At 39.0% G+C, this 16,913-nt stretch overlaps 1 protein-coding gene across 3 annotated transcripts; it reads right to left on the reverse strand.

The window, feature by feature from the left end:
• Positions 1–6,394: 6,394 nt before the first annotated feature.
• Positions 6,395–16,249, reverse strand: LOC119741955 (vesicle transport through interaction with t-SNAREs homolog 1B-like). 3 transcript variants are annotated; one of them, XM_038217924.1, is made up of 8 exons: positions 16,109–16,249; positions 13,534–13,699; positions 11,972–12,030; positions 11,092–11,214; positions 10,048–10,122; positions 8,487–8,660; positions 7,615–7,676; positions 6,395–6,733 (listed from the first exon to the last, which is right to left on the reverse strand). In XM_038217924.1, exons 2-8 carry the CDS (start codon positions 13,631–13,633, stop codon positions 6,583–6,585), a joined length of 744 nt encoding a protein of 247 aa, XP_038073852.1. In that variant the 5' UTR covers positions 13,634–13,699; positions 16,109–16,249; the 3' UTR covers positions 6,395–6,582. The 3 variants fall into 3 exon arrangements, with proteins under 3 accessions (XP_038073852.1, XP_038073851.1, XP_038073853.1); XM_038217923.1 differs by having other exon boundaries at positions 16,102–16,249; XM_038217925.1 differs by having other exon boundaries at positions 6,396–6,733; positions 11,104–11,214; positions 16,102–16,249.
• Between the last annotated feature and the right edge of the window lie 664 nt (positions 16,250–16,913).

The following is a 16,913-nucleotide window of genomic DNA, read 5'->3' on the forward strand; positions in this document are numbered from 1 at the left end:
CATTCTTGGTACTGAAGTTGAAGTTGCCTAACATTGATCCTGTTTCAGTGCAGGAAACACCTTATGAAGGAAATTGTCCCAGAAACTAAAATCGCAAAGGTGGTCCGATATGTTACTTAAAATAGTTGCTTTTGTCAAAAGTGGTGAAATTTGGTATGACATCATTTTTGCCCTTATTTTTTTTTTTTGAAGGGGGGGGGGGGGGTGGTTATAAATCAGCTACATGTAGATTTTTCCCCGACGTCAACTTAAACCACTAACATCCTGTATTGTCACAAATCGTCACCGTTTTCACGAAGGGACGGGCATGTCAAAATTGACAATTTTTTCGATTTTGAGTGTTTTCACTATTTTGCTTTAAAACATGGTACTTACGCATTCTGACATGTTTCTGTGAGCAAAACATCATTAATTATAGAATAACATTAATGATGCCTGGGGCAGGCATCTCGATAATTGCATTTTGCGATTTCACGAAGAGACGCGAACATGCCTGCCCCTTGATTACGTACAAAATGTATTGCACGGAAAGGCGTAAAAGTAGGTCAACTGAGATTTTTGTTTGTACGAAGGGACGGGCATCTTTGTTACATTCTCAGCTGCGCGCGCGCGCGTAATCACACGCACCCTTCCTATAGAAAAACGCATCGAACAAGAAGAGCGTAAATTCGGAAAAGTGGAATTTTTGTTTTCACGAAGGGATGGGCATCTTAACTAATTAATTTTGGCTAATTAACCACTGTATTTGTTAATATTACTGGGTTCAAATTAAAGTTTACCTATCGAAGAATTATGCCAAGGTTTCCTTACTGCATAAAGTTGTTGCAAACTAGTAGTTTTTGCAGTTTTAAAAACGGAGAAACTTCTCTTGTGATTATCTCGAAAAAGGTTTTTCTTCAAAATCCACATGCCTGTCTCTTCGTGAAAACGGTGACGAAATATACAGCTGAAAAATCATACTTATTTGGCAATTTTTTACAAAAACTAATATTGTTATAACAACATGTCCCTTCTACTGCCACATGATGTATTTCTTTTTAATAATGAATTGGCAATAGTTGGGGGCGGGGGAATAAAAACTTGATGAAAACTGCTCAAGTTATTTCCAAGGGTTGTCTTTTGTTCAGATTTGGATATCAGAATCAAATGAAAAAGTATAAAAATGCAAACAGAAAAGACCAATAAGTGGAATAGAAGGGGACTGCTTTTGCTGCCTCAACACACAACACATTGTCCCGGTTTTCAGAAAAAAAAAAAAAATTGCGGTAAGACAATGTGCTGTTTCACGAAAACCATCACAATGTACATTCATGCAGGCAACTGAATGTGCATTTCCAATGACTCTTTCGTGAATTGAAACCAATCCGAAATGCATCCTCTGTTCCTGCAGACAAAGCCAAGTTGTGCAGCATTTGTTCCAATATGTATACTTGATTGATTTGGCATGATTTACCCCTTCATCAATTCACGATCTCTCTGGTTTGACCTGTGGGTTACTCCCATTGGTTATTTTTATACGCTATCCCGGCAACCAATCAAAGCGCAGATGAAAAATTGTCAGTACCTAAAAAAATATATTTTTACTTTTTATGAAAACGTTATTTTTTAAAACTTGGTTCTTAAACTTGTTGATGGCACCACGGAGAGAGAGTCATTGTAAAACTTGATATTCTTCAAATGTTCGGTTTGGAACGGCTCAATAAGCATGAATACAAGTCCAATTCTGTCATGTGAATTTAATATTTGTTCATGTTATATTTAAACTATGTATGTGAGCGACTATTCACCTAATTTACTGAATGTGCTATTGTATATACTTATTGTGTATATGTTACATAATAATTAAATGTTTTTATTAATATTCAATCAGATTTTGCTTTCTGTGAAGTTTACGACCACAGTAAATGTTAATTTTTTTAACAAAATGTTTTGCAAGCATACCTCTATGTGAATAAGTTAATGTGAGGTGGATTTAAAGTCTGCACTCTTTGTATGGCCTGTGGGGTTTTTTTTGGGGGGGGGGGGGGGGAAGCAACCCTCCAACGCCACAAAATCTGTCTCAAAACTAAAAGTTTGGAGTACTTTTGTGATTTTATATTTTCTGTGTTTTCTGTATAGCGAGGCTACCATGTTAACAAGTGGTTGATGATTAAAGGAAAATAGAAAAAAAAAAAAAAAAACCCAAATGTTGGGACTATTGTTTTATTGAAGTACTGCATGTAGCACTTTCAAAATCTAGGATATGAAAGCCCAATTCATGAGCTTTCTTTCAGTACAAGAATCATTCAAATCACTCGTGTAATTTTCAAGTTACGGAATTTTAAACACAACCACCGTTTTAAAATTCTGTCTACGGATCACAAAAAAGTTCAGTGTTCTTTCAGCAAAACGAAAACAAATCACAGGGATGTGTGTGAATTGTTTCCATTTTGCTGAAAGAACGCACACCTTTTTTGTGATCCGTGGACAGAACCTTAAAATGGTGGTTGTGTTTAAAATTCCGTAACTTGAAAAGTACTTGAGTGATTTGCATGATTTTGGTACTAAATGAAAGCTTGTGAATTGGGCTTTTATATTCTAGATTTTGAAAGAGCTACATCCAGAACTTCACTAAAACAAAAGTCCCGACATTTGGGTTTTTTTTTTTACTCAGCCTGTACAATAGTAATAGTCTTCACATACTTTGTCTATTGCAGAACACAGTGTGCGGTACATTACACCAAAATGGAGTCACAAAACGTGTTTAGCCACATTTGTAATTGTTCTCAACTCCATGTGTTATCATTCATCCCAAAGTGTCAATCCCATCAGTAATTCGTTAATAATACAATTCCTGTTACACTGTTTTCTTTCTTCATTCTCGACTTAATATCTTGAAAAGTACCCTATGCAATATATCTACTAAATTGTAACAGTACAGTGTACGTCCCCCGACGAAATGAAAACATGCAAAAGAAACATTTGTAGAAACCTTATTTTGTTAGTATCAGTACTTTATAAAACACATCAAAAAGCTCATTTTCTGAAAATTGTGAAAAAGTTGCTAGATTTCAGGGGAAAAAAAATTCATTATAGAGCCTTTGCATTCCACAGCCATTTTATTGTTATTTTCATTCGATAATGCACTTCTCTTGCATATAGCTCTGTGCCACAAACGCACCTCAGAGATGACTGCCATGCAAATGGTCTATTGATGGAGTAATTTATAGGAGCAATATCCCAAGTTATTAAAGCAGAAAGTCGGCTGTATTATTGAAAAACTTTTTTTTGGTAAAGCAAACCTGTGATGCTTTTAAAGTTGCTTTCCCAAATTGTTCAACAAATTTGATTTTTGTTCTCTTAAAAAAGGGAATATGCAACATTTGCTTTTGCTGTAATTTTCAGAAATCAGAAATGGATGAATTTGGGGGGTTAGTATTTTATAACAAATATTGTTACACTGACTTGTTTGAAGTTTTGTGTTAGTAGATGCTGGAAAAACCAAGAAAAACAATCATGTTCTGGTAGTCTGGTTTCCAGACCCCACTTAAATTGAAATGGAGCAATTTATAGACATTGGGGAATTGTAAGGTTATGGAACCAGTCTAGAAGGCTTGTACCCGTTCATACATGTAGATGTGCAACCGAATGCAAACAAAATTCAGACTAATTAAACATGGTCAATTGGGGGCAGTATTTGAAAGAAAAAAGCCAGTTTTTTCCAACACTAGTCGGCCGACCAGTGTTGGAAATTGATACAAAAATACCACTTTTTTGTTTAAACGTCAGCAAACCAGGTGCCATGATTTTATAGGATGCTTTAGACCGTCATTCACAAACACTCCAGTAAGGTATTTCATATTAATTGGGTACTGTTGTTTTTTGATATTTGCAAATGTTGTATATTCTCTTTAATAAAGTTTCAACTTGTATGGTTTATTATTCGAACCAAAGTTTTTTTCTCTTTTTTGGGAGTCTGCAACCCTCTGACAATCTACAATATAGATACTGATTGTGGGGCGGGAACCAGTCTACCCCGTAAGAGTGGAATTATTTTTGGGACGTAAATAATTTGAAATTTGTAAAAGTAATAATTCAATAACAAAACGTGTGCAGATTTTGTCTTATTCAAAAGTGAATAACTTTGGTATTGCTAGAAAAAAAAATAGCAATTTAGAAAAGGAATCTATTTTTCAGAATGTAACTGGAAACACGAGGGGTATGCAACTGTAAGAACTGTGTTCATTCAGAATGAGAGATTACAAAAATGGATGTTCCAAATAATTTAGCATTTATCTAGTGTTGTGTGTGTGCACATGGATGTGTTTGCTCAGTGGGACGGTGCGCGTGCGTGTTATAGGCTAAAAGTGTGTCGTACAGGTATTGTGTAAAATAAGTTTAACGTGTAAAACATGTATATTACGGCTTGGAAAACTATCCAACCCTGTGTGATTTGGTCAGTTCTGTGACAGACTTAATATTTGTTTAGGGTCAGTACCATTTGTGAAGTACGCTATTTTCTATGGACAATTGAATGTGGTGCAAAAAAAAAAAAACGTAATAAACATCTGTAAATAAAATAATCTCTGTTATGAAATTTGAAACGCCAGTGTTCGTTATATTTATTGACTGCGCAGATATCCCTGCAGTTGCAACAAGTTTTAAGTATAGCCTTGTCCTTTCTTGTTCTCATTTCCCCCCCCCCCAAAAAAAGATAGTCGTAAGTGGAATCATGTAGGTATACAAGATAAAATTATACAAGATCTTCAATAACTTTATATAAAATAATGCACACTGTGTCAAAGTATGTACAATTTAGTCTGCTGAATACCAAACGTTATTACAAATTTTACAAGAATTTATTAGATGGGATCGAAATTAAAGAAACACATAATTAACGTATTACCCACTACTTGTATACAAATGGTACAACAAAAGAATTGTCTCTTGGGATAATGTTAATTTGATCCCCGCATACTCCTTCTCTTAGCGATAAGTGTTACTGGTTTCTTTAACGTGCATTACCCAACACACGGGACCTACGGATTTACGTCCCATCCGAAAGGCTAGTGGTTACAAGTTCCCCTTGCCATTACTGTCCGTAACTTTGACGTTCCCTGAAATCTCTTGAGTGGTTTGTGAGCGATTTGGCCCCCATCCCTTACAGAGGAAAAATCAGAAGTGCTTATAATTGCGGTTCTGCTATCAAGCTTGGGAGGGGACCACACTTTGACAAGAATGTTGTAACTATACTTGCCAAGTATTATTGCAGTTCTGCGCTATCAGCTTCGGGCGGGAACAATTTGTGATAATATCACTTACCAAACGTCTGGTTAGCTCGATAGCAGACTGTTTTATTGCATTATCATACGTGATACGGGGCAAAATCTCGGAGACAAAGACGACAGTATGTGGGAGTATCTCCTGCGTTATGGAGAGACACTGCCTCGCCATGATATTTAAGAGTTGCACACAAGAAATCGCACAACCCCTGTGGCATACAATATCTGGTTCCACCGGGGGCTGGGACTGGAATGTCCGAGCGGATGATCGAGGTCGTCCCCGCCTACGCTTCACGCCATCGACCGGCCCAGAGGCAGCTCGCCCCTTAGACTTGGGCATAAATCCAAAAAGCGATGATAAATTATTTGAAGCTTCAATTCCATTGGCCTCAAATCGATTGTACCATTTTTGGCTAAATGCCCCCCCCCCCCCCAGTGTTTAAAATGCTATGGACCGCAACAATTTAACCGAAATTTAAGATTATTCCTTTACAACCATCCTATATCAACTCAAAAGTCACCCTTTATAAGTGTAAATTTGATTTACACAATGATTTCAATATTTACAAAAATAGTACACATTTACATTTTGCAATGATTTTCAATGTTTGGGAACATAAAAGTAATACTCAATATGACATTGCATCTGTTTAGTCAGTTTTGATGATAAGTATTACGATAGACCAGCCCCCCCCCCCCCCCCCCCCACCCTATAATTGTACTATAAACAATTATACACCTCTGTTCATATCCTTAAATTCCACATTGTAGTGTTGCAATCTTTGTAGTGTTGCAATACAGACTCCTTCCTGTATTACTGTACGGGGTGGATACAAAAAAAGAAACTGAGATATTATTGCTAATTGGAACAGAAGTAGGGCACATGTGAATCAAAGGGAGATATCCTCTGTTAGGGTTGAATCTCCTCTTTAAAATGACACCCTGGTCATGTCATTACATTCACGGTTGACTGAGCAGTGACCAATTTTATGAAAGGGTCTATTTATAGAGACTTGCGCCACTTTTCAACTGTGGTTTTTGTGGTGTCATTGGTCACAGAGTTAACGGCTATGGTTGCCAATCAAGGCAGGCTGGGGGGGGGGGGGGGAACAAGAAGAGATTTCACCATGAAAAGTGGCGCAATTCTCTAAATAATGAGTCACATGCCAAATTTGGGATGTGCATGTGAAACACATGTGCACATGGTATGTTCCCTACACAAGAGTGGTCACAAAGCAATGTCTACTGTTTCTTGCATCATGAGCATCATTCAGAAAATCGCTTGCTTCTACTACTCAAAACATGAACATAGAGGGAATGGTCATGTCAAGGTATTGGGTTTGATGGTTGGGGGTCTGGGTGTTGCTGGCTTCTCGTCAGTAGGTGAGAAGAATTTCAGGTAAACCACGACACCTAGAATGGCTAACTCCACGAGAATGACGGCCATCAAGATCAGCTTGTTGGTTATGATCCTGTGAATACCAACAAAAAATGATCATTGGTGAAGATGAACTGTTTTATGATCGGAGGAAAATTTATCGAAACTACGTGATGTTGCCCACATGCGGGTCCTATTGGATCAGTGTATTGACTGGAGCAGGATTTGAACTGCAGTAGGTTCACATCCCACTCTACTCAGTTTCTTTTGCTTAAAGGTAGAGTATATCATTTGTCACTTGTGCATTTGTTCCATTTGAAGCAACAACATTGCTCAAAATATAAAGAAGGGTGCTTAACAACTAACCTGATGAAGTTTTAGCTCAGTGAATGTTGTATATTCTGAGAAAACAATATTCTAGGATCTTGATTTCATTTCAAAAGTTGCCAAGTCATGTTTTGAATTGCGCCCGAAATCAGCGTCCGGGACACGTTCTCACTCGGTCGATTGCAGCTATGCAATGTCCGCACTAAACCAACGAATTATAACAACTGCATGCGCATGTGCGTGGTGTCAACGCTTGCGCGCACCCATTCACGGCTTCGCCGAATTAAAAACGAACTACTAACGAAAATTTCCAAAAATGCATCTTTAGACACATCTTTGGAAATGAACTTCTTTTATTGTTTTCTTCAAAATGACAGCATGCCAGAAAAATAATTTCACAGGGAGTTTAGTGCCATGACTATCTTTAAACCAAGCATACTTTTCAACAATAATTTCTTCAGAAACTTTTTGGATAGCTGCAAATGATGAACTCTACCTTTAACCTTGCATTGGTTAGAGCTTAAAGAAATTTGCCACCAATAGCACCCTTGGATAGCGCAGTGGTACGAGAAAACTGTATTTCCCTACCTTTGACTGTTTTTATTTCCTACATTACATCACGTGAAAAAATATGTACTTGTCGCCTACCTTCTTCCCATGGTGTTCAGGACCCTCTTGCTTTTGCCCAAACTCTGGTCCATATTCTGAAGCTGTTGTTTCAAGTGAAAAGATTATTATATTAGTCTGTGGATGTCATTCTGAGAAGGCATTTCTCTGCCAATCAACAAATTACATTGTCCAAAGTCTGTAATCTCCTTGACCATTTCTAGATGATGGCTCTATGTAAGATTTGAAAAATACACTTTCAGGTTTAATCACTGAGCTCTTAAAAGCTCCGTCACTGACATTACAAAACGATGGAATTGCACCTCTGTTTTTGACAGAACACATCACAAATAGCCTGTCATCTTAAAAGAAATATATACAGCATTTGCTTTTGCTGTAATTTTCAGAAATGGATGGATTTGGGAATAAGTATTTTATAACAAATATTGTTACACCGACTTGTTTGAATTTATGTGTTCATACATGCTGGAAAAACCAAGAAACACAATCGTGATCTTGTAGTCTGGTTCCCTGACCCCGCTTGAATTGAAATGGAGCAATTTATAGACGTCAGGGAATTGTAAGGTCAGGGAACCAGTCTAGGTGGCTTGTACCCGTTCACAGTTGCGTAATCAATTGCAAACAAAATTCAGACTTACTAAATATGGTAAATTTGAGACAGTATTAAAAAAAGCCAGTTTTTTCAACGCTGGTCGGCCAACCAGCGTTGGAAATTTATACAAAAATACCACTTTTCTTGAAATGTCAGCACACCAGGTGCCGTGATTTTACAGGATGCTTTAGACTGTCATTCACTAGCAGTCCAGCAAGGTATTTCATAATAATTGGTAGTTTTATTTTTGAAGTTTGTAAAAGTTGTGTATTCCCTTTAATGCAAAAGCATCGGTACAAACCTTGTCTTTAGCATTCAGGAGTTGTTCTTTCTGGCCGTCCAGTTCGTCAATAATCCCCACCCCAATCTCATCCGTCTCTGCTGCTATCTGATGGGTTCTAGCCAGGCTGTCGCTGGTCCTGTTTAGTGTCTCCTGTCCTTGTAGAAGCCTAGATTTCTGATTGCTCTGAGCCAACTAAACATGAACACATATAAACAAGCTCAAAATAATCTCGGAAGTTGCAGGCCAATGAGTTTGTATTCATTCATGAATGACGTGATTTTGCCATGTAATTTCTGGAAGGAGTACAGAATGAGTAAAAAAAAAAGAAACCCAAATGTCGACACCAAGGTAAGTGTTCTTTCAGCAAAACGAAAGCAAATCACATAGGGATGTGTGTCAATTGTTTTCGTTTTGCTGAAAGAACGCACATTTTTTGTGTGATTCGTGGACAGAACTTTAAAACCGTAAGTCTGTAACTTGAAAAGTACATGAATGATTTGAATGATTCTTGTACTAGAAGAAAGCTTATGAATTGGGCTTTCATGTCCTAGATTTTGAAAGTGCTACATGCAGAACTTCACTAAAACAATACTCCCGACATTTGGGTTTCGTTTTTTTTTACTTACCCTGTAGTGTCTTGAGTACAAAAATCAGGCTGTAGACCTGCTGTAGCTTATAAGTATTTGTTGAACTTCACAAGGCAAACGTAGTGACCTCGATAATGCAACTCTGGACTACCTCACTGGAGACCCATTAAAGTGACACATGGCCTGAGGTAGTTGGCCAAGGTGATATATTTTGCACAGGTGTGCATCCAAAGTCCGTTACGAATGAACCAACTAACTAAAGCCCGGTTCATACTCGGCACGAAAGAGAAAGAGAAAGCGAATGCGAATTTGTGATGTCATGGCAAGTATTCGCGCTGCGAATTTGTAAAAGTTGAACATATTTCAACTTGGGCAAATTTTGCAGCGAACGTGCCATGACGTCAAATTCGCTTCACATTTGCATTTGCGTGAAGTATGAACCGGGCTTAACAGAGAGACATAAGGACTTGAAGAGCTGCATGCTTGTCCGCAGCTAAAGATGACACAGGTTTTCCGTTTGCAGCTGTCATAGTACACCTCCTGTTTGCCCTAAATTTCTATATAAGAAATGCATTCCCCATGCTATTTTCGAGTTTCTCCTCGAAAAATAGATTTGTTTTTTTCAACTGTTATTTTTCCAGCAATAAAAAAGTTATTCACTTTAAACGAGACATCAAACGAAATAATCCACCAAACGTTTACTTATTGAATTGTATTTTTCTCACAAAACTTGAATTATTGGCACTTGACAAGAGCCCGATAAACAATAACAGTGACCTCTTGGGCGACTGTGCCATATATGTACATGCAGGAACTTCTGGCTCAGTTTGAGGAATGCCAGTATTGCGTTCTGGAGGGCGCATTGCCAAAGCCTACCTCAGAATTTCTCAGTTCAAAATTTGAAGTTCAACCTTCCATTGTGTTCAAAAAGTCAGAAATGATTTACTGCCAGTCACGGCATCAAATAAAATGTTAAGTAAAACTATATTTACATTGATTTTGTCATCAAAATTGCTTTGTGAGTGGAAAAGTTCGCTGCGGCCACTTCTTCCATCACCACTCCGCTTCTGAAAGGTCATTCAAGAAACAAATAATTGAGTTACTGTAGAGTTTCACGTGCAAGATCAATGCAACATGGTCAATATAATGTCACTGTGCTTACAAGACAAGTCTAACGCTCCCTCTCTGGCTGGCAAATTCAACAAAGCCAACCCTGCAGTCAAAAAAAATCAGGTGACTGTTTGAGTGCTCCCTTCTCGCATAAAGCAGGCTTGACTGGTTGTGACTGTTCTGAAACATGATGCAGCTATGCTTTGACTGTAGGTGACTGATAAGCCAGCTGTGCCTACCAGTTACCCGCTTTTGTCTGTTGGTGGAATATGACTAGTCACGGTGCCTATAGATATATGATCTGACGGCTGGTGATAGCCTGCCTAAAAGGCACAGAAGGTGAAGTGGAATGAATTTTCGACTGTCTGTGACTGATCAAAAAAAAGGAGGGTTAATTAAAGCTGGACCCAGAGCACACTAAATTCTATTCAATTGATTCAGAATAGCTTAAAAGTTCTTAGAATACATGGTACATGTATTTTGACGGAAATGAAAATCATGTCATTTGCATGATTACTTGACTAATTGCCTACACATGTAGGAGTAGCATGTAAGTACTTTGGAGGATTGAGATGGGTTAGGGTTAACCCTAATTAGCCCTCCAGGGTATCACGTCAACATTAGCACTGCCACATTCAATTGCTGTTTTAACAAAGCTTATTTTCTAAACTGTAAGGGTAAATACATATATACTGGTAGCTGTTGTTGCTAATTTCGAATCTACATGTGGCTCATCTCTACCTGTTCATTTACCAAATTTGTACTTTGTTCCATGGCTTTTTATTTTTGGTGCTAGCATTTTATTTGGAGGCATTGTATTGGTTTTGTATTCTTACTAAAATATGCTGGATGACGAAATGCAGTAGCGATAAATCCAAGAAGAGGTAATATTAACATTCAAAGTTTGTCATTTGTGTCAGGATCACCGTGCAACCTACCAGGTCCCTGTTGATTTTGTCCAATTCCCTTCTGTGGTTCCTGACCTTGGCTACCATCTGACTGCGATAACTCCCAGGGGCTGGCTTAGCCTCCTCCTCCATCTCTTGCAGCTGACAAGAACAAAACATAGCAATTTCTTTCTGAACTCTTTATGGTCTTGATTTTTTGAATTTGATTCTTTCTGGTATCCCCCCCCCCAAAAAAAATCATGCGCCCCTCGGGTGTTCAAAACATCATATCCCACATCACAGCAGTGAACAATTGTTTTGTTATACCTCTGTCTTGGATTCCTTGGACTTTGAAAACACGAAAACAAACAGCAGTAAACACAACAATCGTGACAATCGAACGTCAACTCACATGCATGTCAAAACCGTGCTCGAAACAGCTGATCGTCTGCTAGTTCACTGCTCCCACTCATGTGTGAAAACATGGTGAAAATAACGTGGGTACCAACGATACAAGCATTTCACACCGTACGTACCGTACGTACAAAGTCATAGCCCTCTCCCTGTGGGATATCACGTACATGATACACCACAGGGAGTGTGCCATGACTTTCTATATACTTAACACGGGATCGTTCTAGGTATAACAAATGTACTTGGCTTAGAGATATGAACAATTTGATTCGAATATTTTTAATATCAAAGATAAAAACAACGCGCAAAGCCCGTTTCATATTTCAAAGACTGTTGGATGGGGAACATTTAGGTTATTACATTTTGCATCAATCTCAATTTATTTATCTTTTTTTTTTGGGGGGGGGGGGGAACGGGGAGGAGGGGGGGGGGGGCAGGGGATGAGCTGGGGTTGGGAAGGCAAGAGGGCGGAAACTCTAGAGAAGGATTTGTCAAAGTTACTCACCACAGCAGCTGCCTCTTCCGAAGCTCTCTCAGCATCTCGAATCAACTTCTTACGTTCCTCTGCAAACAATTATCCCCACAGAAATATCATTCAATGCATTTAGTTCTTGCAATTTGCAGCCAAGGAGTACATTGCAATCACTGCAAGTATCGTACCTTTTAAATGTGAAGTACAGGCTGATATTTTTGTCGGCAAACTTTGTTGGACTGTGGACAAGGTGAGCAGGGGCCATACAAATCGGGATATTTTGTAACAATTTGTTTGCTGTCACTTGGGTTTGAGCGACTCTCCACCAGAGTTGAATACACTTGATTCCAAACCAGTTATCAGAATCATAAGATCCTCTTTCGTAAAGGCAAATTCTCTTTCTGTAATAACCACCTCTTGCTCCTTAAAGGGAAACATCAAAAAACTAAATGATCAAATTATCACGAAATATTTTACTGGATTGTTAGGGAATGACAGTCCAAAGCAACCTGTAAAATTGTGGCTCCTGGTGTGCTGACATTTTCCAGAAAACTTGTATTTTTCCAAAGCTGGTCAGCCGACCAGCGTTGGAGAAAACTGGCCTTTTTTTCAAAACTGCTCCTAATTTTTCATATTTGGTTATTCCACATTTTCTTTGCAATTGTTTACACACCTGTGAAATCGTACAAGCCGGCTAGACTGATTCTCTGACCTTACAACTCCCCAAAGTCTATACATTGCTCTGTTTAATCTTAAGTGGGGTCAGGGAACCAGACTACAAGAACATGGTTGGTTTTCTTGGATTTTATAGCATCTCCGAACCCAAAACGTGAAGCAAGCCAGCTTAACAATATTTGCTACAACATACTAAACCTCCAAATCCATTTATTTCTGACAATTACAACAAAAGCAAATGTTGTACATGTACATTCTGTTTAAGTGTCTATCCCAGGCAGCACCTTGTTATTCTGAAGACTGGCTGACTTAAAAAAGAGTTCAATAAAGCCGGAATGTAACAGCATCTGCTACACCACAAAAATCTGATGCACACCAAGGCAAGCTGATATATTTCTTCATTGAAAACTGCATACATGTACGTGAACATTAGTTTGAAAATAATGTTTAAGAGAGAGAGAGATTGATTCCGTGACATGCTACAGCCAGAGAGATTCCATCTTCATGACCTCTGTCAAGTGCTACACGTACAATTCTCAGGTGAATTTCATTTACATTTTTTCTCAATGTTTGGTGAGGAAAGTTTTAATTCTAAAATGGAACCATATCTTCTGAATGTCATCATACATGTAACGGATTCCAAACATCTTAGAGACACCCAACCCTTATGCTACAGTCCATAGGGGGGCCGAGGAACGAGAAGCAATTTTCACAGGCAACTTGGCAGCAACCAATTCCACTGTATTAGCTAAATAAACCCTATGGAAGAACACAGACATTTTTCCAACAGTTTTGAGAAATTCCTCGAAACACTGTTGTTTCCTTATTAGAGATTACTTGGAACATGTGGCCTGTATATTGCTTGGCGTGACACAGCCCTGTAAAGAAAAGGTATTATTCTTATTAGTCAACATACTCACCCCCACTGGATTTGGGAATGGTGACCTCGATCCGATACTTCAAATCTTCCAAGAGAGTGGCTAACTCCTCCTGGTATCGTTCAAATTTCTCCGATGACATGACTGACAAATTAATTTCCCAGAAATGTACTCATCACAACAGACACGAAGCTTCTAACTACGACACCTAAAATACAATCAAAGAAATTCTGTACTATTAATACAAATGTACGGCACAGATTTGCAAAAATATAAGTTTAGAAAAAAACAAGATCTGCAAATAGACGGTTTGCAAATTGTTACACCCCTCTACATGCATACATTGTATGCCAGTCAAGAACAGGCAGCAGACATGTATTCTAGTTATTATGAAACCATGGAGGTAGCAAAAGACTGTTTCTTAACCAGTTTGCGCCGGACGACGCAATGGTTTTGCGGTATTCGGAACAGATGACGGATAGACACCAACAGAGCGAGGCCGGAAATATCTGTCAGTGACCTGCTCGCAGCGAGCGAGGCCGGAAATATGAGTGTGCTGCCTGATGAGGGTGATGGCTTCAACCCACCTGGCTTGAGGTCGAGTGAAGAGTAATCAAGCCTTGATCCGTTCTTGTCAAAATAGTCCTGGCGCGAACTTGTTAATCCTGCCAGTAAGTAGTAAGGGTCAACACCGTCACAGTTTTGAGATTCATATGACAGCCCACCATTATCTAGTCCGAGTATTATCCGTTGTTCACTTCAACAAAGCCTGCACGCTCCGCAGCAACGTCTGATAAATTTGACTTTTTAGGGCATATTATCACTTTCTGATGGCTGATAGGGCCTAGTATTGCGCCTATCAGTTGTTTCCCCCACCCCTCCCCTCCCGGGCTGCCCCACCCAAGATGTGGGGATTGGCACAAATCCCCACCCCTTGGGCAAAATTTAAGTGACAATCCCCGACCATGCCCCGACTTACATACGTGGGGCGCATTAGCATGATTAGTGATTGCCTTTCCATTAGTACGCCAATGTTAACAATGTAATTTGAGTGACCAAAATCCCCACCCTGGGGCATGAAAAACGTGTCCAAATCCCGACATCTGACCTGGGGTAGCGCAAGGGGGGGGGGGGTGAGGGTTGCGGGAAACATTTGATAGGCGCATAATATACATTTTTTGTAAGTATTAGTATACTAATTACTAAGAAAATCATTAGGGAAAAATTGGCGATCGTGTAGTGTAGGGCCCCTGTTTTGTTTTGATCAAATAAGAGTCAAAATTGTTTTTTATTGCTCAAAAATCACCTTTACAATCAAAAGCAGACTTTTCTCAATTCTAATGACACCCGTTTTGCAATTTTGAACAGATTCTTAGGGTAGAAATCACGATTTTCCTGCGCGGTTTGTGCCTTGCGATTCAGCGCGTTGTGCGGTACGTCGCGCGGTGATCGCCATCTTTGTTTTCGGGTCGCGTGTTGTCGCCGCGCTTTCATCGTCATTTTACCCCCAAATTTCCCTCAAAAAAATAAAAACCCTGCCCTCTATCTATGACATACCTGTTTATTGAGAATGTTGCCAACTGGTTTGGTAGGTCCAATAATTTTAAAGTGGATTTTGTTCCCTTATAGGAACCGGGCCCTATACTTCACGATCGCCGAAAGATTCCCATATCTCGCCGTCACTAATTTTTCCCTTCAGTGACCTATCAGCCATCAGAAAGTGTTCAGGGAAAAATTCCATACTGGGACACAACTTTACCTGCTGCTAAACACATCAATTTTCACCTCACCTTGTGATTTCACCCAAGAGGAATCCAGGAAGCTGTGTTAATGCGAAAAAAAATTAGGCAAAATGTGTTTTTAGAGCCCATTTTGGATGCACACGTCGTGCAGAACTAAGTTGAAGCAGCCCGTCAAAACTGATTGAGTGGCTAAAAGACAGCGGTACGTTATACGCATGACATCGACAACCATGACGTCGCATGAGCCAGCCAATGATAGTGCAATACGTCATTATGAATATTTATTTTCTCATGAATATTTAGCTTATTTCAATGGCTACTTCAAATACATCCAAAGATTGATTATTGCAACAGCGATCGTGCGCGGCCTAGCGGTTAAGAGTCTCATGTTTCAAGCAAGAGTCCGAGGTTCGAATCTTGATGAAGTAAGTGACTGATTAATAAATAGGAATAAGGAAAGGAGAGGGTGAGAGTAGAGGATGGAAAGTGGAGGGAATAACCATAAAGGATACAACTTTTGGCGCTTGAAAATTAATTGAAAAAAAGTTGTGGCCCAGTACGGAATTTTTTCCAGTGTTAATAATAATATTAATATGTCCTAAAAAAGTCAAATTTAGCAGGGAAAATATTGAGGTACTTACTGAGAAAAAACAATTAGAAATTTTCAGACGAGTCTACTACTAGTCAATCATACAATGATACAGTTTGTGCACAGGGTGACAAGTCAAGTGATGGCCAGCACAGCAGATAGGCCTATGCCATATGGCATTGTATGGGAATCTTTCAAGTTGACTTTGCATCCTTGCTATATGGTCTGATCTACGGCATCAAAAGCTTGAAATGAGTCAATTGGCTTAACTTATAATACCTCTTACTTAGTCAGTGTGCCCCCGTGCTACCATCCTCATCCAAAATCTCAAGAAAAGTTGAAATTTCTTTCCAAAGCAAAGGTTCACACACGGATCAGTTAAGGATCACCCGAGTCAGTCACTTGATCACTGATCATGAGTGCTAAGAGAGCGCCCTCAATTGTTAGGAAGTTTGGTGGGATAATAGGATCCGCAGTGACCGTTTTAGCCAATTTTCGGCTAACTTTGACAGATTTTTTTTGTAAAAAAAAAACGAGTTTGACAGAAAATTTGACAGAATGGATTTTTTGGGCAGATTTCTGGCAGAATTCGGCAAAAATGGTTATTTGACCTAAAAAGATAGCAAATTTGAAAAAAAAGGTAGATTTGTGTAAAAATGCTTCAATCTTTTCAAACAAACCCTTGCAAAATAGGACAGGTTGCCTTGTCTATGTGCTGAGGTTCACCTGGAATCGGATTTCGTTGTGACGCAACCTCGTTTTGACTGAAATTTACGCTATTTCATAACACCTTATATGACTACATATACATATAAACATTATTACTTATAATGTAATTTGAAGCTTTTAATTAAGGTAATAGTACAACATCTGCATGTGATTTTAAATGTTTATAGTGTATTTCGAGTAATTCATGGGAATTTGGCAGATTTTTTGATAAATCTGACAGATTTTTGAAGTGCATTTAGCAGAATTTGGCCATGACCTTACGGTCACCCTGATAGGATCTGCTGGGTTTCGCCTTTCGCTCATACCCCCGCCCAGCTTTGCAGGGCGGCGGGGGACAACTTGGTTTCGCCTTCGCCTCCTGT

This window comes from Patiria miniata, unplaced genomic scaffold, assembly GCF_015706575.1.
Source record: "Patiria miniata isolate m_02_andy unplaced genomic scaffold, ASM1570657v1 HiC_scaffold_5, whole genome shotgun sequence".
Taxonomy (NCBI): domain Eukaryota; kingdom Metazoa; phylum Echinodermata; class Asteroidea; order Valvatida; family Asterinidae; genus Patiria; species Patiria miniata.

Excerpts from the sequence above, each read along its gene's own strand:
- LOC119741955 (XM_038217924.1), bottom strand. The coding sequence starts at position 13,633 with ATGTCATCGGAGAAATTTGAACGATACCAGGAGGAGTTAGCCACTCTC. Across the intron at positions 12,031-13,533 it reads CATTCCCAAATCCAGTGGGG|AGGAACGTAAGAAGTTGATT; the intron begins GTGAGTATGTTG and ends AATTGTTTGCAG. Across the intron at positions 10,123-11,091 it reads GGGACCTGGTAGGTTGCACG|AAGCGGAGTGGTGATGGAAG; the intron begins GTGATCCTGACA and ends ATGACCTTTCAG.